The 25,972-nt window shown below is 38.6% G+C and overlaps 1 protein-coding gene across 1 annotated transcript; it reads left to right on the top strand.

The window, feature by feature from the left end:
* Positions 1-1,894: 1,894 nt before the first annotated feature.
* Or5v1 (olfactory receptor family 5 subfamily V member 1) lies at positions 1,895-13,393 on the top strand. The gene is made up of 2 exons (XM_006998344.3): positions 1,895-2,032; positions 11,487-13,393. The coding sequence occupies exon 2, from the start codon at positions 11,541-11,543 to the stop codon at positions 12,492-12,494; it is 954 nt and encodes a 317-aa protein (XP_006998406.1). The 5' UTR covers positions 1,895-2,032; positions 11,487-11,540; the 3' UTR covers positions 12,495-13,393.
* Positions 13,394-25,972: the final 12,579 nt, after the last annotated feature.

The raw sequence follows: 25,972 nt of genomic DNA, 5'->3' as shown, positions 1-25,972 counted from the left end.
CAACAGTAACTATCACAGAATGAAGAAACAGCCTATAAATGGAAACTTTTATCAATTCTGTATTAGATAGAGAATGATACATAGCATATATAAGGAACTGCAAAGAAAAACATTCCCTTCCAATTGTGCAATCAATAAACAAGTGAGCCAAAAGAAGAAACAAAAGTGGACTGGCCAACAATAATTGAAATAGTATTTCACATCCGTATCCTGGGAAATTACCAGTTAGAATTGTTTTGAGATTCCATTTTGCCCCAGTCAGAATAGTTATCATAAAATATATGACAACAAATGCTGCTGGTGGTATTGTAAACTGTTGCAGACACTATGGAAATTGTTATAGAACTTTATCAAAAATCCAAAAATAGAACTACTATATGACCCAACTGTATGTCTCTTAGGTATATGTCAGGAGAATTTAAGGTGTCATACCAGATATTTGCATCTTTTGTTTGTCTTTTTGCTGCACTTAAAAAAAATAGCCATGAAGTAGAAACCTCTTAAATTCCATCAACAGATGAATGAGTAGTGTAAATGTGATGCATATACATGGTGGACTTTTTACTTGAAAAAGAAATTAGATCACAGCATTTGTAGAAATGTGGTTAGAACCAGAAATCACCATGTTAAGTGGAATCAGACAGACTTAGAAAAACAAAAGTTTTGTCTCATATGCATAATATCTCTCCATATTTTGTATGTATGTATGCATGCATGCATGTATTGTATGGCCATAGATACACATGGGTCATGAAACTAGAAATGAGTCTATGAGAAACAAGAACATTTTCTTAGAGGAGAAGGAAAGGAGCGGGGAAGGAGGGGAGAGTTGGTAAGTTGGTAATGGATTGCATGTGACATAAATATGGAAGATGGGACTATTTTGTGGAGAGGAAGTAGATCAGCAGGCTTTGGGTATGAGGGAAGGGAGTATAGGAGGGATGATAAGGTGGAACAAATGTGATACTTATGTCTCAAAAATGTAAGAATGCATAAATAATTCTCCATGCTATCATAAAACATTAATAAAAAAAGAACAAAAACTAGGGTCAATAGGGAGACCAAAAGGGAAAAAGAAAAAAGAAAAACTAAGGAAATAGAGGATCTTCTTTCTAGGTCTCTAACATTGGTATTTACCTGGGCAGCTTCAGTAGTAAAGGGTCACATTTGGACCGCACTGTGCTCCCTCTGCTCTCATTATACAGTGAATGCTGTTTGAAGGCTGACGGTAGATGGTCAAAAGCATGTTAGTGTCAGGACTGCATTTTCTTTATACCAATGACTACCGCTTGTTACCAGTGGGTTTTGCAGCCCACAGGTTAGGCAAATTTTACCTGCTCTAAGGTCCCCCCTTACACACCCAGTGGGAACAAATGTCCAAACCAAGGCTATATAAAATAGGAGATCTTTTATGCATGTATTTTAGGGGGATAAAACTGGAACACTGAACCTGGTATTGGATGGAAAGATAAAAGATCTGGGCACTATGTTAAATTTTAAATATCTTGTAAATTAACCCTTTAACCATACTTTAAATGTAAACAAACCCATACCCATATCTTTATTTTCAACAAGGAACATTTCATCAGAGTGGCAGCTGGGGAAGAGAAAAAGGGAAATGTGCAGAGGGGGATCAGTGCTCAGTGTTGGCCTGGTTTTCTCACTTTCTCACATTGTACTGAAAAGAGACATATACTGGGCACAGTCAAGATATCAGTTTCAGAAAGAAGTCAGGAGCTCTTGAAGTCACAGTAAGGAAGAAGGAAACTAGAACAAATTCTGTGCTGCTCAGATCCACATAAGGCAACTGCCTCATCCTGTGGAAGAAAATAGGAAAAACAAAACAAAAGCAGGATGTGAGCTCTTCTGTGTCTGGAGGGCACTGTCACATGAACTGGCCTGCAGAGACTGGGGCTGCTCTCCACACTCTAGGACTCTCTAGGGATATTACTCTGCACTCTTAAAAGCACTTCTACACCATCTCTTGGAGTCTGTGTGGTGATCCCTGCTGAGTGCTTTTGATCATAGCTAAGTAAGTAGTTTTTATTTGCTTAGTTATAACTCCATTATTCTCAGAGATAGACTTTTTTGCCTTGATCTTTTGATGAAAGACTGAGTCCTGGGAGAGGAAAGTGTAAGGACCAGAGGGCTTCTAAGGTGAAGAATCCAAACATTCTGTCCCAGAATGAGAGGGGCTGGAATGGGTTGAGTGTGCAAACTGGGGAGATTCTTTAATGTTGGTTAATTTCTATGTAATGGGTCTTTGCTGGCCTGCTGATTCCTTATTCAATAAACGGCACTAAACTACTGATTGGATTGCAGAGAATAGTCAGGAAGATACTTTGAGTTTCTTACAAGAATCATCTAATACTCTTGCATCTAGCTCTTATTGATTGTTGGGCTTTTGTATGACAATTTTATATGATTGTTATGTGCTCTCAATTATAAGTAACAGATGATACACCCCCCCAGTGCTCTGCAGAAGATATAGTTTTGATGATCTGTGCTATATAAAGATTCTGCATTTCTAAGGTTGTTTTCTTGAGTACACTCTATAAGGAGAGATATTAGATCCCTTAGAAATGAAAGTTCCCAGAGAGGCAGTTTTTTCCCCATGAATATTTTTAAAAACTGTCCCCATGGGTGCTTAGAAACCATTCTTGAGTTCTTAGCATGTAAGATTCCTAAAAAATTTCTGTTTTTTTTTCTTGTGTTATATTGTTTCCTAGTTTTGCAAGAGAAATAGGTCATTTCCCACGTATCTCTGAGTGAATATTTGCTCTTTGATTATTGAGCACAGATTGCTTGGTGGTGAGCTAACCTACTTCATTTGGGACCACTTACAGGATTTGGTTCTATTTGAAAATGGAAAGACTGTTTTTCTGGTTTTAGTGTGAATTTGTTAACTGTGTGACCTTAGTACTTCTTTATAATAATACATTTCTTAACTCCTTTGATTTCTATGAGAATAGTGATATGTTTGTTAGGAACTTTTCCCTAAGTGCATCAGCATTCTGACCAGGTATAAGAGAAGTACATTTCTTTCTTTCTTTCTTTCTTTCTTTCTTTCTTTCTTTCTTTCTTTCTTTCTTTCTTTCTTTCTTTCTTTCTTTCTTTCTTTTTAGCCTTTTTTTGGGGGGGGATTTACTAAGATTTGACATTCTAACAGGTTTGGGCTATTGTTGAATGTTTTAAGACATATGTTCATTATTCTATTAGAAAATACACAAGACAGAGTATCTATTCTGAAAATATTAATGGTCAGAATAGGTGATAAAAGTAAAAAATAAACAAATTGTGTTTAAATTTTGTAGATGATATTGAAACAAAGGTCCCTAGAGTTTCCAGGATGGGAGTAACATCTTTTGTAATTAAAGAGAAAGGTGACATTTAAACTGAGGTTTGAACAAATAAAGATTGGCAGACAGAAAGTGGGTCAGGAAGAAACATACAAGTTGAGTATCTATAAATACTAAACTTATGAAGCCTAGCCTGAGAAAACTTTATTGTTTCAAGGCAAGTAACCCTAGAGAGAAACATTCATGGTTTTAGTTATTCTATACAGCTACTTTACCACCTGAGAGCTGATGGTCTGGAACAAATAAGGATAGGAGAAAAGATCTCAGGGCACAGGAGTCTTGGGTGTTTTCCTAGGAGTCAAAATATGTGCCTTGGGGCCTTACTTGGAGAAAGCAGTTTGTTCTTGAGTGTGAAGCTGACACTGAAGTGGGAGGTGGAACGGTGACCCAGCTGCTTTCTCTGTCACTCATCTGTAGGTAGATTGCTGATGTCATGTCATCAGGCCTGTCCAAGAAGAGACAGTCATCAACAGGAAAAGTACCTCATGAGAAACAGTCAAGAGAGATAACTAGGGCTTTTCCTGTATTTACAAACAGCTTCTGTGTTCCAGGCTTTATACTCCAACTTCAATTCAGTGCTTCCCTGGATTTCTTCATTCGATTATTTTTTCCTTGTCAGTCTTTTTGTTTACTTAATCAGTGTGGCAAATTAATTGAGTCCTTAAAAAATGTTCAACTCCATGTTACTTTTTTTCTCTACTCATCCTCTCCCATGCACATGCATGTTGGTGTATTACAATTTATCTCTCCAGTACATACATTTTTTCTGAAGTTCAAGTACCAATTCTCTCAAGAAATATTTTCGTGGATATCTTAAAGATGCCTCCAGTTTAACATGGCCACAACTGAACCATGATCTACCCCATCTCTAGAATGCTTCCTGATGTCTTTGTTTCAGTGAGCAATTCCACAGAGCATTTGTAAAACCAGGAGCACAGTACACTCATTATGGCTTCAAACTGATAAAATGCACCTCTCAATATTGTCATTTTTATCAATATCATTTTAAGAAAATTATTTAATCCCTGTAATTTATTTAACTTTTTTCTTTTAACCTGGCATATCCTTTTATATTTACTTTTGTGTGTGTGTATGTCAGAATGAGATGCCATGAGACTCATCACATGACTCTTTTAAAAAGTATTTAACATATGTCAGTTATTATCCTAAACTTGTCTTTCTTGCTCATTTTGAATTTTAAAGACTGCATCCCCTGATGTCACCCAGCTACTCCATTTCTTTCCAACCCAATTATTTTATGCAAGACAACCTTCAATATACTGTTTTAGTGCATGATAAAATGTTGTCTTATTTGTCATCTTTAGTAAACATGCCCATATGCAGCAGGCAAAAAGTTATGAAAACATGTTTGCTAAATAAAATGAACAGAAAACATGAACCTCCAGAATTGGCTTAAATTTTCTGTAGAAGTACAAAAACTTTTTAAAAAATAACTTGAAAGCAGAGGCAGTGATAAGTACTGGGATAAGATATGGACCAGAGAATAGAATTTAGACATTTTTCTGTTGTGGAATGAATCTTGTAGCATTAAATTCATTTATTTTTATGAGAGATATTACATTATGAAAATGAAGATCTTTATCCAATTTGCCTTCCCCACCACTGAAAATCTTCACAGTAGTTCACAAGAAGTGAAGGAAACAATTAAAAATACAAACTGCTTTTCAAACTTGTAAAATTTTTTTTAATTTATTTATTAAATTTAATTTTACATATCAGCCATGGATTCCCTTGTTCTCCACCCCCCCCCCCCCCCCCCCCCGCGCACCTTCCCCCCAGCCCACCCCCCATTCCCATCTCCTCCAGGGCAAAGACTCCCCTGAGGATTGAGTTCAACCTGGTAGATTCAGTCCAGGCAGGTCGAGTGCCCTCCTCCCAGGCTGAGCCAAGTGTCCCTGTATAAGCCCCAAGTTCCAAACTGCCAGTTCATGCACCAAGGACAGGACCTGGTCCCACTGTCTGGATGCCTCCCAAGCAGATCAAGCTAATCAACTGTCTTATTTATCCGGAGGGCCTGATCCAGTTGGGGGCTCCTCAGCTATTGGTTCATAGTTCATGTGTTTCCTTTCGTTTGGATATTTGTCCCTGTGCTTTTTCCAACCTTGGTCTCAACAATTCTCGCTCATACAAACCCTCCTCTTTCTCACCAATTGGACTCCTGGAGCTCCACCTGGGGCCTGACCGGTTCCCTCAGTCTTTGGATGGTGTTTCTAGCATGACAATTAGGATGTTTGGCCAGGTGGCCTTCGAATACTTCAGAGATCTATTCAGAGGGCTGATCCAGTTGGGGGCCCCTCAGACTTGTAAAATGTGTAAAACTGTGTATAGGTCAGGGTAATCAACAAAATACATAGTTTGAATAAATACAAAATATTATCTTTTATTTAAAATGACATAAAATAAAATTACATTTTACTTATCTTATTTATATAATTTATGTGATAAACATCATAAACACACATATATGGTATAATTTGGTAATTGGGTTGTTATGTAGTAATTTTCCTTATAATTAAAAATATTTTCATTAATTGACTTAGCCTAGACTCTGGAAGAGTATCTTTTACCAACACAAACATAAAATTTGAAATAATTTTCAGCTTGGCCAAGAATTGCACAAACACACTAGGATTTGATTTTTTAAAATAAGTGTTCAAGTAGAAGAAGACTGGATGTTTGGTAACAATTAGGCTTTAATTGTTGATTCAGTGGGGCTGGACACAGCACATTAATAAGTAAAAGAATAAACTATAAAATTGTAATGGTGTAGTTAAAATATCCAATTGTATGATCTTTAATTGTCTTAAAAACAAAACAATGTATTTTTAAAGAACATTCTGCGGTCACTAAGTAAAACAAATTAAAATTTCTGCCACCAATTTTATGTACATCCTTGTGGGAGAAAGAAAAATGTCTTTTCATCTGCTATGTTTGTTAGTTATTTAGCTGCGTTGTGTTCTTACCCTGCAAGGAAATGTCACGAAACACGACAGGATCCGCTTATAGAGTTTATTAGAAATAAAGGGTCAGGGAGTGCTCAGGCCTGTGGGAGAGACACGTGCGTGGAGAAGAAGAGGGACTGGGAAGCATGGTGCTCCACTTTAAAACCGGCTGGGGTCGTGGCCAGGTCATGTCACTACTCCACGCGTGTGCGTAGATCACGTGGTCATGTTGTGCGCTTACGTGGCCATGTAACGTCACGAATCCTGGTCACGTGAGACGCCTTGACCCGGAACTTGCTAGGTGGAGGTGTCCGGGTCCGCTGGGTATCCTGGTTACGAGAGACGCCCTGACCCGGAAATGCCTATCCTGACCTGGAATTGGCTAGGCGGAAGTGTCCGCCTGGTATATGCGACCGTGGGGGCGTGTTGTGAACCCTTCATTCCCGACTCTTTTATTTTTTAAAAAAGAAAAAATTGTGGTTGACTGGGTACGGGGGCGACGTTTCTCTCAAAGACTGCTTCCAGCTGAATAGTGGGCATTGGTTGGCTCTTGGGGGGATGAGGGGTATCTTGTGAAGTCCGGGGATGATGGTGGAGGTCCTGGAATGACGTTCTGCCGTCTCCTCGTGCTGCTGCTGGGGACCTTCCGTTTAACAAGATACTGTTGACATAGAAAGAGCTTAGAGAGAAAGAATCATTATTATTTTATTTTGGAGTTGGCATTTGTCTGAGGTAGATTTGGCCTGTCCAGATAGAGGCATGTGACATTTGGAGGAGAAGTAGGAGAGCTCCTGGCGTGTCTGGGAGAAGGCGAATGTGTGGAGCAAGAGAAATGGATGCTCCTACCTTAGCTAGGAGATCCCTCCCCATTAAAGGTACAGGGCAACTTGGCACCACTAAGAATGTATGTGTGAGAGGGATGCCTCTGAAAATACAATTAAATGGCAGTGTCTGCTGAGGTAGATAAGGCTGTTCCCCAACCCCGACAAAAAAGGAGGTGGCATCCCAAAACTCCCAGGACTGAGTCAATGGCTCTGGTGTCCAGAAGGAAAGAAACAGATCGCTTCCCTGCTGTGTTCTGGGTTCCCTGCCATGTCTGTAGCCAAGCCTAGGTCTGTTGGAGGTCTTAGCTTGATGTACCCATGCATCTTGGTGCCTGGGGGCAGTCAGCTGACTCTATCTTTCTAGGCGGCACTTTTAACAAGGCTGTTGATGGCCTGGCAGGGCATTTGCTAGCCTGTGGCCGTTTCCTCACTTAAAACAGGGACCCAACAGCTTTTGGAAGTCAGCGAGTGCCAGCACTTGGCAATTCTGTTTTCGGGCTTTTTTTCTTTTCCCTGGCACACCTTAAATGCCACAGATGACTCTTTTGCCTGTGGGGTCAGGAGCCTTGCTTAAGTTTTAGTCGGGGAGGTTTGGGGAACAAGAGACGGATTTTCGTCCTTATCCTGAATTATTTACTGGTTTTAGGGCAGCCTTACGGAGACCTGTCAGGAGACAGGTAATAAACCTATCTCTGGCTAGACAGCCACTCTGGGTGTTGTAGTCCCAGTGTGGCTCTTGGTCAGGAACCGCCTCAGCTCCTGGGGGGTGTGAAAGGTTAGTTTGATGAATTTCGTCTGCAGAGTCCTAGCTTGCTCCCATACACACCTGAGCTCCTCAGGAAGTCATGAAAGGTGAAACTATAAGATTGAGTTATATATTGAAACTGTTTAATAAAGGAAACAGAATTAGATGTATAAGAACCCAGCTTACTTTCTACCTGAGAGAGTTCTGTTAGAGAGAGGATGGAGCATGAATTTTAATTATTGGTTCCTTAGCAAGATCTAGAGTCAGAGATTCCGGAGTCAGAGAATCCTCTTGTTTACGTATAGCTAGGAGCATATGAGCAGGAGAGAAGGAAACGAGAAGAGATAGTTTAGCATTGAGAAAGAAGAAAGCAACTCTTTCCATTTGCCTGAACGCCGACAGTGATTAGAGAGCTCCCATGAAATATCGGGATCTAAGGAGCTGCTCGGCGGCCCTTTGTTATTTTTTAAAGCATACTTTGGCCACTTTTTTGAACATAAACGAGTTAGCTTAGAAATCTTTATGTAAGGCATTAAACTGAGAGGTTTTAAAGCTTCAACAAGACAGCCTAACGGAGAGGAAGGACTAACAGGGTTGGAAGCCTTGTTTCCCATGTCTGCAGCGGAGGCAGAAAAATAATAAAAAAAATAAAAAATAAACGTGATCCAGAGCCAAGACCTCAGGCGTCCCCAGGGTCAAGGGCAGATACCGAGCACGACCTGCTTCTCCACTCGTCAGCGAGAGGCAGTGGCCCCCTCCACGGTGAGGGAATGGAATTTCTGAGAATCCGGACGGCGTTTGCCTCCCTGTTGGGAGGATGAACCAGTCGACATCACGTGGCTCCCCGGGGCGCACCCCGACGGTGGCCCCAACGTGAGAAATATCTCAGGCTGCAGACGTGGGAGATGGCTAGAAAAGTTAGGCCTGCGATAGGGGCTGATCGTAGCCAATGAAGACCGTGGTCGGGGGCACCCCCAGTCTCAAGAACACGTGTGAGGCGCCGGACGATCAACGGTCATTCTCACAGATTCAGGAAACCGTTTACGCTGGCCGAAAAATGGGGGAACTCACCAATCAAAGAAAGCGGTGTTGGATGCAATTTGGATGTGATTCAGGCGAATGGAGAGCGGTCTGTCGCGTACGGAGCAGATTATCCGATTTGCGGACTTCCAGGCGCAGGACGCCGGGAAGTGCCCGCTCGGTTTCGGCACCAAAACGTTAGTTATTTAGCTGCGTTGTGTTCTTACCCTGCAAGGAAATGTCACGAAACACGACAGGATCCGCTTATAGAGTTTATTAGAGTTAAAGGGATAGAGTGCGCAGGCCTGTGGGAGAGACACATGCGTGGAGAAGAAGAGAAACTGGGAAGCATGGCGCTCCACTTTAAAACTGGCTGGGGGCGTGGCCAGGTCATGTCACTACTCCATGCGTGTGCGTAGACCACATGGTCATGTTGCGCGCTTACGTGGCCATGTAACGTCACGAATCCTGGCCACGCGAGACGCCTTGACCAGGAACTTGCTAGGCGGAGGTGTCCAGGTCTGCCGGGTATCCTGGTTACAAGATGCTTTGACCCGGAAATGCCTATCCTGACCTGGAATTGGCTAGGCGGAAGTGTCTGCCTGGTATATGCGACCGTGGGGGCGTGTTGTGAACCCTTCAATGTTACTTCTGCTGATTCTGTGATTCATAGAAAATGAGAGAGATAATGCTGTTGCATTCCACTGGGTTTGTGAACCAGTAGCTGAAGCCAGGTGTGATGGCACATGCCCTTAATGGTTTGGGAGCCAAAGGCAGGCTGATCTGTACAAATGCAAGGCCAGTCTAGTTTGCGTAGTGAGTAGTAATGCCAGCCAGTGCTACAGGGTGAGACCCTATCTCAAAACCAAACCAAATCAACCAACCAACCAGCCATCCAAATGAACAAGTAAAAAGATAGTGGCAGAAAACTCTATATGGTACTTAAAATGGTTCGCCAAACAGAAGGAATCTTGAATCAGCCAATGGCTCTTGAATTTCCAAGATTGGTATCATCTTGGTTAGTTTATTGTCAGCTTGACACAAGCTAGAATCATTTGGGAAGAGGGAGCCTCATTTGGCAAAATACCCCCACCAGATTGTGAGAAAGTTTCTAGAGCATTTTGTTTTTCTTAGTGATTGTTGTGGTAGGGTCCCGCTCACTGTGGGTGGCTCCACCTCTAGGCAGGTGGTTCTGGGTTGTAAGAAAACAAGCTGAACAAACCCTGGATAGCAAGCCAGTAAGCAGCACTTTTTCATGGCTTCTGTTTCATTTCCTACCTCCAGGTTCCTGCCTTGAGTTCCTGCCCTGATTTCCCTCAGTGATGGACAAAGCTCAAACAAACTCTTTTCCTCCCCAAGTTTCTTTTGGTTATGGTGTTTATCATAGCAATAGAAATGTAACTAAAACAGGCATCCATCTTTGAAAAATTTATAAAAGTACAAGTGACAAGATCCCAAACTCAGATAATCTAATTTAGCATGCTCACTATTGAAATTTATCAGGTACCAAGTAAATGAAATAATGTTATTAATTAATAAGAATGGGAAATAAAAAAGTTTGCCATATTTTTAATCACTTCTAAGACTGAACAATGGTTTTCAGTAGAATCAGAAAAATAGGTAACAACAGGATAAAAATAACCTGTACTTTTTACTATTTATTTAGTTACTTGTTTATTTATCATGTGTTTGGTGTTCTGTGGTGCACATGTGTGTGTAGGTCAAAGGATAACTTGAGGCAGCTGAACCTTTCCTTTTACCAGACGGGTCCTGAAGCCTGAACTCAAGTCCTCAGCCTTGTCTGCAATCTCCTTTACTTGCTGAGCCATCTCTCTGGCCTGGTACTTACTTTGTAAAACCACTTTCCTTAAATGACTCTAGCTATTTGCTGTATCTAATGTCAGACCAGCATTATTGATTTATGTCTAATTCAGGATTAAAGCATTTATATGGAATAATATTAACTGATTATTTACCATAAAATTTCATTGCATATATATATATATATATATATATATAATCACACTTAAAAAAATCCAATCATCAATCATCTGTTGGCAGATATTTAGGTTTGTTCCATTTGTAGTTATTGTGACAAGTACAGAAACAAACATGGATGTACAAATACCTATGTGGTATATTGACTTGAATCTTTCTGCAAACACATTAATTTTAATGAGAAAAAGACACATATTGTATGTTCTTATGCAATGATAGGAAGGAGGAGCAGAGATCGCTGTACTGTAGGATCTGAAGCCCAGGCATTCTATAAACTATACCATGCAATGTGTCTACACATTACCAAGAAAATGCAGAAGAGCTTGACCTAGCCATTATCAAGACAGTACCCTTCAATGACAGAGAGTCCTGCTGTGGTTTATTTTCAATTAAAAATAGTAGTACTGTGTATTTCATAGGGACTGGATTACTGGGTGAAACACTGGGAGTATGTATATATGTCATGAGTGGCAGGTATGGGTTGTGTCTTGCAAAGAAGTGTTCCACTTGTGGTTTGGTATCCAATGTAGTTGGTGGTGACATTATTGATAACAGCCCTTGTTTTCTTGGTTTGCAGGCTATTATCTATGCATCTTTTTGTAAAATTTACAAAGAGAAAGCAGCTGACATCATGGAAGGAAAGAATCAAACAGCTCCATCTGAATTCATCATCTTGGGGTTCTCCAACCTGAATGAACTGCAATTTTTACTCTTCACCATTTTCTTTCTGACTTACATATGCACTTTAGGAGGGAATATTTTTATCATCTTGGTGACCATGGCTGATTCCCACCTACATACACCCATGTATTATTTCCTAGGAAACCTCGCCTTTATTGACATCTGCTACACCACTACTAACGTCCCCCAGATGATGGTGCACCTTTTGTCAGAGAAGAAAACCATTTCCTATGGAGGCTGTGTGGTCCAACTCTTTGCATTCATTTTCTTTGTAGGCTCAGAATGTCTACTCCTGGCAGCAATGGCATATGACCGATACATTGCTATCTGCAAACCTTTAAGGTATTCATTTATCATGAACAAGGCCCTGTGCAGCTGGTTAGCAGCCTCGTGCTGGACAGGTGGGTTTCTCAACTCAGTGGTGCACACAGTTCTGACCTTCCACCTGCCCTTCTGTGGTAACAATCGGATCAATTATTTCTTCTGTGACATACCCCCTTTGCTGATCTTGTCTTGTGGGGATACTTCCATCAATGAACTGGCTTTGTTGTCCATTGGGATCTTCATAGGTTGGACTCCTTTCCTGTGCATCATCCTTTCCTACCTTTACATTATCTCAACCATCCTGAGGATCCGCTCCTCTGAGGGGAGGCACAAAGCATTTTCCACCTGTGCCTCCCACCTGCTTATTGTTCTTCTCTATTACGGCAGTGCCATCTTCACATATGTGCGGCCCATCTCATCTTATTCACTAGAGAAAGACAGATTGATCTCAGTGCTGTATAGTGTCGTCACCCCCATGCTGAATCCTGTAATTTATACACTGAGAAATAAGGACATCAAAGAGGCTGTGAAGACCATAGGAAGAAAATGGCAGCCACCAGTTTTCTCCTCTGATATGTAACCTCTCTTACCTGTAGTCAATAGTCTTACATTAGAAAGTTAACTTTTATACCACTCAGCTGTTGCTAGTCATGTTTCACTTGAAACCTGATTGCGATATTTGGACACAGATTGCAAGAGTTGGCACACTCAACCCTAAGTGTACATATCTGAGCTTTTGTTAGTCTCTTAAGTAGTTACTTCTTTTAGTTTTATCCTTTTTATTCGTCTTTTCCATTTTGGAATCTTCATCAAAAGATGATTCCCCTCTTATGCCATATTTACTGGGCAGATTTTATGGTTTACTACTTACCACAAATGACTGTCCTCCAAGCCAAGTAACTGCCATCTTTTGACATTCAACTGCAATTCCTTACAAAAGATCATACCATCTGAGATTGTTTACTGTTCATACCCTCTTATGGAGGGTTGAGAAGTTACAACATCCTAACTGAGTTTCCAGGTGCTCCCTACCACCTGTTGTATGGACTCAGGGAGGGGCTAGAGTATATAGGCCAGGGGAGGAGTCTCCATCTATGGGGCTCTGGAGGAGTCCTAATCCCCACTTGGTAATGCTTTTCAGATGCAGCCTATTGGAGGAGGAGCATCCACACTCTTGTAAGTTACCTTTCACCTATGCTCTGTAAGTAAGCTCAAAAAACTCATTCCCAGAGTGAACTTCGGCACAGTTGTGCCTTTGTTTGCCCTTCGGACTTAGGAGAAGGGGTAGATACTATTTACATCTCCCTGTGGCTAGGAATTTTAGCAACAGTACTATATTTCCTATGTCTAAAAGAATGAGCCTATGAAGTGGCTCAACAGGTAAAGGTCTCAAATGGTAACCTACAATTTATTCTCTGGCCTTCATTCACACACCAGGGCACATATGTGGACACACACACACACACACACACACACACACACACACACACACACTCACACACACACACAAGCACACACAATGAAAAAATAAAAAAAAATGTGAATGGCACTCCTTAATTGTTTGTCATACATTTATTCTTTTCTTTGTAAGTAATGCTTTCAAAATTTATTTTTTAAAATAAGGATAGCTTAGAATATAGAAGAAATTGTAGCTATTTTATTTCATCAAATAAGAATGTACTAATTTATGCACTGTATACCACACCACATTAGGTAAAATGAATAGCAAAGACATTCAACATTTAGTTTCTACCTTTCTCTCCTTTTTTAATTAAACATTTTCATGTAATATATTTTGATCATGTTTTTTTACTTCCCTCAACTCCTCCCAGATACTTCCCACTGCCCACCTACCCAATTTTATGTTTTCTTTCTTTCTTAAAAGCAGAGACAAACATCAAAATAAACAAACAGTGAGATTAAAAGGCCAAAAAAGAAAAGAAACAGACACACATACAGAGAGAGAGAGAGAGAGAGAGAGAGAGAGAGAGAGAGAGAAGAGAGAGAGGAGAGAAGAGAGAGAGAGAGAGAGAGAGAGAGAGAGAGAGAGAGAGAGAGAGAGAGAGAGACAGAGAGACAGAGAGAGAAAGAGAAACATGTAATTGGCTTTTTGTTGGCCAACAACTCCTGGTCATGGGGCCTGACCTAGAGTGTAGTTGATACACCCAACGTCACTCCATTGGGGAAAACTGATTTTCCCTTTGCAGGTAGCTCCTTGGTATGGGTGGGACGTTGTGTCTACATCCTCTTCTCTATACTGGGATTTTGTCTGGTTTGAATCTGTGCAGGTCTTCTGTACGCTGCCACAGTATCTATGGATTCATATGCTTATCTAAATATGAATACCACTAGATTATATTCAGCTTTTTCTTTGATTTTGACAGAGAAATGTAACTGTGATGATATGTTATTTCACTTCCAGATAATTGGGTAATTAATTTTAGTTTTGTCATCTGCTACATGGGCCAAATTGAACACCATCATGTTGGAAAGACAGTCAAGTATTTCAGATCATATTCCTAACTCTATCAAAATATGGAATATCCCAATGGGATTTTTTTAGGTTCACATAGCTATTATATAGACTTTCTTAAGCTTAGGAAAATTTTTCTAGAAATGTAGAAAACCATGATAAAATTAAAATATGTAGAAAATGAAGTAGGAATTTTGAGAGGGAGTAAAATTTTTTAGTAATATAACAACTGGTAAGGAAAGGTATTAAAATACTGTTTTTATATTTTATTACCAAGCAAGTAAGAACTACAGACTAGTTTTCTGGTGCACATAGACTCAAAAAGGCTATAAAATACTTGCGATCTGAACTCAAGATTAAATTAAATCACATTAAAATCATACCTTGTGTTCAAAGTTGTTTTTATCTGTGGGAGACAAGTTGTGGCAATTTGGCCTTTAAAACTAATAATCACAATGTGTAAATCAAACATGTAATATACAATATGAATAAAAGTAATGGCAAAAAATCATATAATCATAAGAGATGTAAAAAAAGCATCTGCCGGTGTGCAACAGCTTCATAATAAGTTGCCTTGAAGAAAATAGGAATTGATGGAACATACCTCAAAATAACTTTTATTAAATACAGCAAATTTGCTGTTTGACCACTAAAATAAAAGAGAGATACAACATAGATAAAAATTAGAAAGTAAGAAGTTAACTTTGCTTATTTGTAAATGACATGTAAATGACACTTGAAATACCCCACAGAGCCAACCAGAAAAATTAAATATGATAAACACTTTCAATAAAGTTGCCTGATAATCAATACATAGAGTCAATAGTTGTATATACACCAATAACAAACTTGGTGAGAAAATATTGGGAAAGATAACTTATTTATAATAGCTTAGGAATAATATAACTAGGAAAAAAACCTAACCAAGGAGGTAGATGATCTCTATCAAAGAAAGTTTTAAGCCACTATAAAAAGAAATTGAAAAAAAAAAAAAAACACTAGATGATGAAAAGATCTTCCACACCGAGAGACTGGCAGAAATAATATTGTAAAAACGGCTATACTCCCCAAAGCGATTTACAGAGTCAATGCAATTCTTTTATTTTGTGGAACAATTTGAGGAAGTGATGGTGTTAACTCTTCTTTGTTGATCTCATAGAATCCAGCAGTGAGTCCACTTTGTTTTGGGCTTTGAGATGGATCTTGTTATGTAGGTTAGCTCCAACTTACAGCATTTTTCTTGCCTCTGCCTACATAGTGTTGGGTTTTCAGATGTGTGTCATCACACCCAGCTCTATATGTCCTTCTGCATCCACCTATATTTGATTTATAGTCAGGAGTTTCACCATCCAGTTCCTATATACATATACATATATATATATACATACACATATATATCATATATATATATGATATATTTTCTTATATATTTTTCATTGAATCCTTATGTTTAGTTGACTTTTTATTTCTTCCAATCAATTTTGGTTTGAATTCTGCATTATCAGTTATCAGAATGGCTACATCAAGTTGGCTTCCATTTGCCTGATATGTTGGCTTTCATTCTTTAACTCTTGTCTGTGGTGTCTTCGGCAGTGAAGGGCATTTCTTAGAGACAACAGGTAGTTGGATCTTATTTCTTACTGTAGACTACTAGTCTACATCATTTAATTGGAGAGCTAAGGCAATTTACAACCAGAGTTACTATCAGAGATGTTTACTAAGTCCTGTGATTGCGTTGGTTATTTCTGTGGTTGGTTGCACTATTTTCCATTCTTTTGATTTTTTATTAGTGTTAGGAATTTTTATTTAGTGTTAGTAATTTGCTGGTTTATTGTGCTGGAGATGATGGACATCTTATCTCCCCTTTGTTTGCCCACTCCTCTCATAAAATATCTAGGAATAAACCTAACCAAGGAGGTAGATGACCTCTACAAAGAAATGTTTAAGACACTAAAAAAAAAAAAAAGAAATTTAAGAAGACACTATATGATGGAAAGATCTTCCGTGATGAGAGATGGGCAGAAATAATATCACTCTGTGTATAGGGGAGACAGAAGATGGAGAGGAGGAAGACAGATGAATATGAACAGGACTGTGATTTGTTCAGCTTCACTGTAATGGAAGTGTAGCTCTGTATTGTAAATTGATAGCTTCAACTCCTGAGTACTGTTCCCACTGAAATCCATGCTACTATTACCATGGAATTGGGTGGGCATGAAAACACAACACAACAAAACAACATCAATAAAATATAAATGAAAGAAATGGAACTTGAATTACAGCACTTTCTTTTCCTTGGTGTTCAAGCTGATAGCCTTTGGACATGTCTTGTGACATCAGCTCCTTCCTGAGTCTACTGCTTATCTGCTCTGCGGTTTTGAACTTGAGAATCTCCATAATCAAGTGAGCCAATGTACTAAAATATCCACTGCCTAATATGCACATGCGATTGTCTTCTGGTTCTCTTTCTCTAGGGAAACCATGACAGATACAACTTTTGGCTTTTATCTTTCTGCTTCTGAGTATAAGAATTACTTTTCAGGTTCCTTGACTCAGACAGAGTTAGAGGGCTCTTTCTAGAGTTTTCTTTCCCTCTGCTATAGAGCTAGCTGTGATGTTTTGGTGTTTTGATTTTGATTTTGTTAGATCCTGTCCTGAGAGAGGTTGGAAACCTCTGGTGGTTCTTTAAATTCTTGTAGTTTTCCTCAATCTGCCTGCTTATCTTTACTTTCCAAATTGCTTAAGTAGATTCTTTAGGTTGTTCAGGTTTTTATGGCTGCATTCTTTGGAGGAGGAGGCAGAGTGAGTGTGATTATGTTACTAATAATCAGAACCTATATTTTTTACATTTTAAAACTTTCAATGAAATAAATCAGTCAATGTTTACTTTCCTCTGATGTAGTGTCCCATTCTGTTTTAATCTCTGTGGACAAGGAAGGGATTGAGATCACTGGCCACTATAAATAAATACCTGTGAAAATAGGCACTGAAACCACTACCCTGATTAGACTTACAGTTGGAAGACATAGGATTTAACTTGGATAAAACATGACTGAATACCAGAACAATTTCTATAGTGACTTCCTTCTTGTAAAATGAAGTAATTTAAAAGGAAAATAAAATGCAAAATACTTTGAAAAATAACTTTGGAAAAGAACACATGGTTATTATGTTAGGTGACTGATGACAGCTGCTTCTAGAAGGTTTATTGCTTGTGACTCTACTTAATATCATTAATTCATACTTCAACCCACTTATCATCATAGCAGCAGGGAGGTCCTGAAATTGTCATCATTGATAAACAATCGAGTTCCAGAATTGTTACCCAGATCAGAATTGTTTCCTTTGGTCAATTTTTGATATGCACATCTTATTAAAAATCTGTAGTCTTAGCATTTATACTACTTTATATTGAAAATTATGAACAGAGATTATTGGTTTTTTGTTGTTTTATTGTTGTTGTTGTTATTTTGTTATTTTTAGATGAGATTCCTCTGTGTAACCCTGGTTGTCCTCGAACTCACTCTGTAGATCAATCCACCTCTGTCTCCCAAGTGCTGGAATTAAAGGCATATGCCACCATCATCTGGTTGATTATTATTTAATAAAATATTAAAAAACTGAAAAAGTCTATTAGAAATATTTTATTATATTATTTTAACCTATTTAAACACAAAATAAAGAATTAAACAATTTGGAACTCAAATTCTTTGATCACCAGCACAGTCTTTTTAAAACACAGCTAATCTGCACTGAGATTCTTCATTCTTAGACATTTGTACTGGGAAATAATACACTCACTGTATACAGAGCACACTGCAGCTGATTAGAGCCTTTGGTTTTCACTTTTCCTGCAACCGAAATGGTCTCCTGGAAATTTGTTCCTGTCAAGAAAGTTTGTTCTCTAGTGGGTCCCTTGGGGACTCATTAGGGAGCTCTCAAATGATCATGTTATTGAAATGCTATAAATATTTTAATAAGGTCAGCAAGTGCATAATTGCTAAGGTTCAAAACTCTTCTCTGAAGAGGAAGGCAATTCAACAGGTCACACATTAATCATTTCCTAGGTCATCCCCAGGGGCGGCTTCCTTGTTAAGTAGCCTCTGTCTCAACTTTGCTTTATGATTTTTAGCAATTATTCTCAGAAGAGGCCGTTAGGGACAAGCCACTTAATAACAATAGTGAGACAAACTCTTGGAAAGTTTAAGTTCTCCTCAGAGAAAAAGAAATAGGTGACTGTGCACAAACCTCCAGTCAACTATACACAAGAGTTATTTCTACTGAAAAAGAAAGAAAATGAAAGAAACCTCAAAGCTGCCTACTCTTTCATTAAGGCCACTTATCCCAGAATGTATAAAAATTGGAACCTCATTAATAGCAAACACATAGATGTATATAGATGTGTGTGTAAATATATGTATATATCACTATAACAAATGAATAATTTATATGTATACACATATATGTCTATGCATATGTGTACATGCACTTTCTCATTCATTTACTCATTTTGTTTGTTATTTATTCACTCATCTTACTTAGTTCATTATTTAGCTATACTAGAGAATCACTATAACAGTTATTTTCTGTTACTATAATAAGGTACCCCGAAAAGAGCAATTTAAGGAAAGAAGGTATGTTAGTCAGGGTTTTTAGAAGAATATAAACTGAAAAGGGTTATTAGATTGGCTTTTATGGTCTGAGTAGTCCAACAATGGCTGTCTTCACACTAGAAAGGCTGAGATTGGTACATGCTCAGTCCAGGAGGCTGTGAGATTGGATGCCTCAGTAGTCTCAGTCTGGCAGTGAAGGCCTGGAGATTCTTGGAGAATCAAATGTCTTCAGGTCATGTTGGAAGGCCAAGGAGGCTGGGTTTTGATGTCACCAAAAGATGACAATAGCAGAAGCAGGATAGATGAACTAAAAAATAGAGTAGTTTAATTCTAGATAAAGTTAATGACTTAATCATCACAGAAAGGTTTATTTTGGCCACAATTCCAAGCTATAGTGTATCTTGCTCAGGAAATGATGGTGGTGGAAGTTTGGAGCAGCTGGGAACATTGTATCTACAGTTAGAAGCAGGGAGTGATGAAACCTTGTGCTCATATCTCATTTTTTTGTGGTCCAGGACCCAAGCCCAAGAAATAGTGCTACCCAGTATTAGAGTAGACCTTCCCACCTCAGTTAACTTAATCAAGACAATCTCTCACAGGTGTGCCCAGAGACATGCCTCCTTAGGCAAGCCTATTAAGTTCATAAATATTAGTGATCATGTTTTAAGTTCTAATTCAAGCACAAATAATAATTTAAGAAACATAACACTGAAGAATTTCACTTTATATTCATATTGAAATGTTTAAAATTATGTCTTAATTCTACAATGTGACATGCTTTCCTGCAGTTTACTTTTATGTTATGGGTTTATTGTCTGTGAAAACACAGCCTTATTTCTAATATTTGTTACTCAATCATCCATAAATTATTTTTATACTGCTATGAAAATACAGATGCACATTGTAAGCTTATTTATACTTTTAGATGCACTATAACACGGTGTACATTTATAAACACACTCATAGACATGCATAATAAAATTATAAATTTTGTATATTTTATTAGATTAATTCAGCCCACAAAACATGAATCACCACACTTAGTAACCTACAAAAGTGATATTCTGGTGCAGAATATAAAACTTTATTTGAAAAAAATGAGAGGTATGATGGTTTCCTCCTCCTTAGAAACATTTCATTGCATAGTTCAGTTGCTCCACTATAGAAATTCTGTAGTTGCATTTGGAACAGCCAAATTCATCCCTGTGACTCTTTCCCTGGCTTTCACTGCACCCAGAAACTAGTGACAGTGTTCTTTTGAAGAAAATGGATGGAGGCAGTAAAAGATGAAAGCAAGATAATTTCAGTGTATAATCCTTTGTGTATTTACACTTTACTTTCTAAGCTATATGAAAAATACTATTAAGTTATCCTAAATTATGAATACAAAGAAGGATTTCATGGGGCAGAGTTATATTGTATCTGAACATTTTGATGTTACTAATTTACTTGTTTTATAAGTATTAAAATTATGTAAGTTATTAAAAAATTTAAAACTGATCTGGTTTCGTTTCACACTTATAAATCAAAATTTAAATTTCCTCTGACTTTCCAGTTGTATTCTCCCCCATCCCATTAAAACATTTTTCTGGTAAATAAAGAGGTGAATATACTTAATATGAATAAAAATCAAAGCAGTGAAGAAAATCTCTTACTAGTTTGTATTAGTGCATTTGAATAATTTTTATAGCAAAGTATTAAGTTAATGTGACTAAGAATTAAATCTTGTTTTAAAATTAATTGGTACAGTGGGTAGCTCACTCAGATCTCAGAACAGTTTCACTACTGTTCTGTTTGATCCTTATTCAAATGCATCCATCATCATATCAAATAAGAAGAGACATCTGGATAAAACATGAGTTGTTAGTGCAGTGACCATTATTTTGTATATCTGTATAATATCCATTTTCAAACAGCAAATACAATAAAGTATTTCAGTTTTTAGCTTGGAAATGTTATTAGTCATTAAAAATGAGATTTATGTTATTTCCCAAAACATGAACAAAATATGCTAAAAATAAACTAATCTCAAAGGAACAAATGCTGTGCAATTCCACAGAAAGAAGACATCGCTAATAGTAATATTCAGTGTACATTGAAATTAGCAATATGTCATGTAATGTCAGAGAACGAAACAGTGATTGTCTTAGATAAGGAATGAAGAGATGTTTTATAGTGTTTACAATGTTTCTGTTTGAAGAACAAGCTCTAGATGTTTCTGCACCACATAGTGATGGTAGTTAACTACTCAGTACTGTGGATGTCATAGTTTATTTAGAGGGTGTAGCTCACAATAAAGCTTCTTGACATGCACACAAACACAACAGCAGAAAACTTTGGGAGGTGATAGATATATCCATTACTTCAATTATGCTGATGATTTGTGGGAATGTAAATCATTATAACAATTCTGAAAAACAGCATGGGGGTTTCTTAGAAATTAAAACTAGAATTTTAATTTTATCAAACCACCCCACTGCTGGCTATAGGAATCCAAAAGAGGTATATTATATAAAAGGAAGTAAAACTATTATATCACACATTATATATATGCACATATATAGTATTTGAATATTTACATATATAACACACATTGTATATGCATATATAAATATATTTACATATATGTAGTGTTGTTTATAACTGTCAGGATATAAAAAATTGTTTTCATCAAATGAATGGGTAAGTGAAACATACTGTGGATATGCAACAGAATGCTATCCATGTATAAAGTAGAAAGAAACCCTTCCATTTGTCATAATAGAGATGCATCCAGAGGCTGTGATGTTAAGCATTAACTGAAATAGATTATCTACAGAGAGATAAATACCTTACCATCTCCCTCATTTGTGGGAGTTAATTTTGTAAGTGATAAAAATACAGTGTTAGTTATTATTGACTGGAGTGGTTAGAGGAAGTATTGCAGAGATGCTGGTCAAAGCATACAAAGATTCAGGTAGACGGCACAAATTCATGTCTACTGCACCACATACTCACTGTAGTGTATAGTGATATACTGTATTCTTCAAAATGCTGAAGTGAAAGTTACATGATAACTATGTGAGGCAGTTTAGATGCTAATTGGGAGGACTTAGTCATTTTACAAAGCAACTATACTTCAAACATCATGTAGAACATCATAAGTATATACACTTCCATCATTTTTACTCAGCACAGGGCCAGCACATGGGATGGTGCCACCTACCTTCAGAGTTCATCTTCTCTCTTTAGTTAAACCATTCTAAAAATACTCTCATAGGCACACCCAGAAGTGGTTTTTGTTTTTATGGTGATCCTAAATCCAGTCAAATTGACAATTAAGACTACCTATCATAGATCTTCCTGGAAACCCACTGGCCATACCAGCCAGGGAAACAAGGTAGTCTTAACTCTCTTTCCCTTCCTCGAGTTTCAGTTTTCCAATCTTATCCTTAGTTTTGTAGAAGACCATCTGTTGGGGCCTCTCCTACCTCCCTGCCCTCATTCTGAAGGGACTAAGCATATCTTCTCCTACAACCTTCCTTCCTCACCTCATCCCTTTGTCTGACCCATCAACACCAGAGGCATTCTCCCTGGAAACCCACTGGCCACACTGGAAAGGGAATCAGGTAGGTGATCTTCAGTATTCTTCTTGTCCTCTAATTCCAATTCTCCAATCTCATCCTACCCCTGCAGCAGACCACCTGCAGGGGCCTGTCTTCTCTCTCTTCTTCCATTCCTTGGGGACTCCACAGATCCTTGGGGCAGACCCAGTTTCCCCCTCTCTTGTGGATCTTCTCACCCCTCATCCTTCCAGCCTATCCCCATTTCTTCTTGTCAGCTCTCAACACCTAGAAACAAGTTCTGAGAATTCCTAGTGTCCCCACCTGGCAGGGACACCGAAGCACTCTGAATCAGGCAACCCACAGCCACCACACGCTCCAAAGATCCAGTGAAAGTGACAGAAACCAAGGAGTGGAAAACTCACCCAATAAAGACAAGGCCTAGAATTACAATCATCCTAAACTCAGATGCTTAGATGCCAGTGTAAAAACATAATCAAATAGCAAGCACTATATGTCTCTGCTAGAGCCCAACAACCCTACTAAAATAGGTCCCAAGAAAGTAACATATCTAAAGCATAATAAAGGCAGTTTACAGGAAGCCTGCAGTCAAGGTCAACTTAAATGGAGAAAAACTCAAAGCAATTCCACTAAAATCAGGAACAAGGTAAAGTTGTTTACTCTCTCCAGATTCTTGTATTCAATGTAGGATATGTAGTCTTAGCAAAAACAATAAGGCAACTGCAGGAGATCAAGCGGATACAAATAGAAAGGGGAAAAGTCAGATTTTCTTTATTTTTCAGATAATATGATTACATACATAAATGACCCTAATTTTTTTTCTTTTCAAAACAGAGTTTCTCTGTGTAGTTTTGGTGCCTGTCCTGGATCTTGCTCTGTAGACCAGGCTGGCCTGGAACTTACAGAGATCTTCCTGGCTCTGCCTCCCAAGTGCTGGGATTAAAGGTGTGTGCCACTGCCACCCGGCAACCCTAAAATTTTTACTAGGAAACTCCTATAGTTGATAAACACTTTCAGCAAAGTAGCAGGGTACAAAACTAACACATAAAAATTAGTAAATCTACATGCAAAAGACAAATGGATTAAGACAGAAATGAGAGAAACAACACCTTTCACAATAGCCTCAAAAATGTAAAATACCTTGACTTAACTAACCAAACAAGACAAGAGCTTTTATAACAGAAACTTTAAGACATTGAGAAAAGAAGTTGAAGATATCAGAAGATGAAAATATCACCCATACTCATGGATCAGTAAGATCATTATAGTAAAAATGGCCATCCCACCAAGCAACTTACAGATTCAATGAAATCTCCATCAAAATTCCAATGCAATTCTTCACAGGAATTGAAAGGACAATTTTCAGCTTCATATGCAGACAAAAAAATAGGATAAAACAGTCTTGAACAACAGAAGAACCGCTGGAGGCATCACTATCTCCAACTTCAAATTTATTGCTATAGGGGAAATAGTTAAGATCTCCTGGGTAAACTGGGAGGGGGTAAAAAGGCGAGGGTGGGGGATGGGAACGGGAGAAATAGAGGTGGCCGAGTTGGGGGAGAGATGGAGAGGGAGAGCATGAAATAAACATCTTGATAGAGGGAGCCACTATGGGGTTAAGGAGAAACCTGGTACTAGGAAAATTCCCAGGAATCCACAAGGATGACCCCAGCTAAGACTCCTAGCAATAGTGGAGAGGGTGCCTGAATTGGCCTTCTCATGTAATCAGATTAGTGACTATCCTAATTGTTATCATCGAACATTACATTCAGTAACTGATGGAAGCAGATGCATAGATCCACAGCTAAGCACTGGGCTGTGGGAGTTCACTTGAAGAGGGGAGGAGGGATCATATGAGCAAGGGGGGATCAAGATCATGATGGGGAAAACCACAGAGACAGCTGATCCAAGCTAGCAGGAGCTCAAGGATTCTGGACCAACAGCTGAGAAACCTGCATGGGACCAAACTAGGCTCTCTGAATGTGAGTAACAGTTGTGTGGCTTGATCTGTTTGTGGGGCCCCGGCAGTGGAACCAGGACTTATCTAGGGTGCATGAACTGGCTTTTTGGAGCCCATTCCCTATGGTGGGATACCTTGCTCAATCTTGATGCAGGGTGAGGGGCTTGGTCATGCCTCAACTTGGTATACCATGCTTTATTGACTTCCAGAATGTCTGGCAGATTCTTTTATGAAGCAGGAACTCTGAAACACTGTCTCACCTTGTTTTGGAAAGTTCAGTATGGTGGTATTTTATTTGTACTGAAATGTGATTTTCATTGTATGTTAATAAATAAAGTTGCCCAGGGGTCAGAGCTATTAGAGCCATAGCAAGAGCATGGTGGTGGTGGTGGTGGTGGTGGTGGTGGTGGTGGTGGTGGTGGTGGTGGCACACGCCTTTAATCCCAGCACTTGGTAGAAGAGCTAGGTAGATCTCTGTGAGTTCAGGGATACAGTCAGCATTGGAGACGTATGCCTTTAAGACCTGGAGGGCGGTACTTACAGGCAGTGACGAGGCAGTCATGTGTTTGGGTTTACAACCAATGAGAAGGCAGAACAGAAAGACTATTTAAAGATAGACACACAGGAAGTAGCTCTCATTCGGGAAGCTAGGAGCACTGCAGGAGGTAAGATTTTAGCTTTGAGCTCTGACCTCTTGGCTTTCTGTTTTCCATTGGTTCTGTTTCTTATTTTAATAAGACAGTTGGTAACATCTACAGTTCAGCAATCATTTTCTTGTGGGTTCTGCATGTCCAGTTTATACAGCATGTTGTCAAGCAGTCCAGGCCAGACCAGTTTCTTGCCCAAATGACTAGCTGTGCCACATCAAAAACAAACTTCATAATGAGTTTCTTCAATGCCCATCATCCTTTTGAAGTAATTGGTGCTACCAGGAGCAGATGTGTCTCACTTTTGAGAAAAGTCTAAGTTCTTAAAACATTTTAAATGCCATATTCTGTAGGTCTTTGAAGTATTAGAAGATTACCTCTCCATCTGAAATATATCTCTGCATATCTAGAAAACCTGACTAACATGACAATAGGTTTGACTATTATAGATGACTGTTAATCTGTATTTCTTTTTTCTTTCTTTCTTTCTTTCTTTTTTTTTTTTGGTTTTTCGAGACAGGGTTTCTCTGTGTAGCTTTGCGCCTTTCCTGGGACTCACTTGGTAGTCCAGGCTGGCCTCGAACTCACAGAGATCCACCCGCCTCTGCCTCCCGAGTGCTGGGATTAAAGGCGTGCGCCACCACCGCCTGGCCTAATCTGTATTTCTTAATTATACATTATAATTTTAAATGAGTTACATAAACATAATACCTTAAACAAGAGTAGAAATACACATATAGTATAACAAAATTGACCCTAAATCTGTATTAATAAACCAAAATCCACATCAATGTATTTTGAG

This window comes from Peromyscus maniculatus, chromosome 21 (assembly GCF_049852395.1).
Source record: "Peromyscus maniculatus bairdii isolate BWxNUB_F1_BW_parent chromosome 21, HU_Pman_BW_mat_3.1, whole genome shotgun sequence".
Lineage (NCBI taxonomy): Eukaryota > Metazoa > Chordata > Mammalia > Rodentia > Cricetidae > Peromyscus > Peromyscus maniculatus.
Note: the sequence above shows the minus strand (reverse complement) of the source record. Positions and strands in the feature narration are given on the sequence as shown.

What these genes read in the sequence shown, in the direction of transcription:
- Or5v1 (XM_006998344.3), top strand. Translation starts at nt 11,541, where the DNA reads ATGGAAGGAAAGAATCAAACAGCTCCATCTGAATTCATCATCTTGGGG.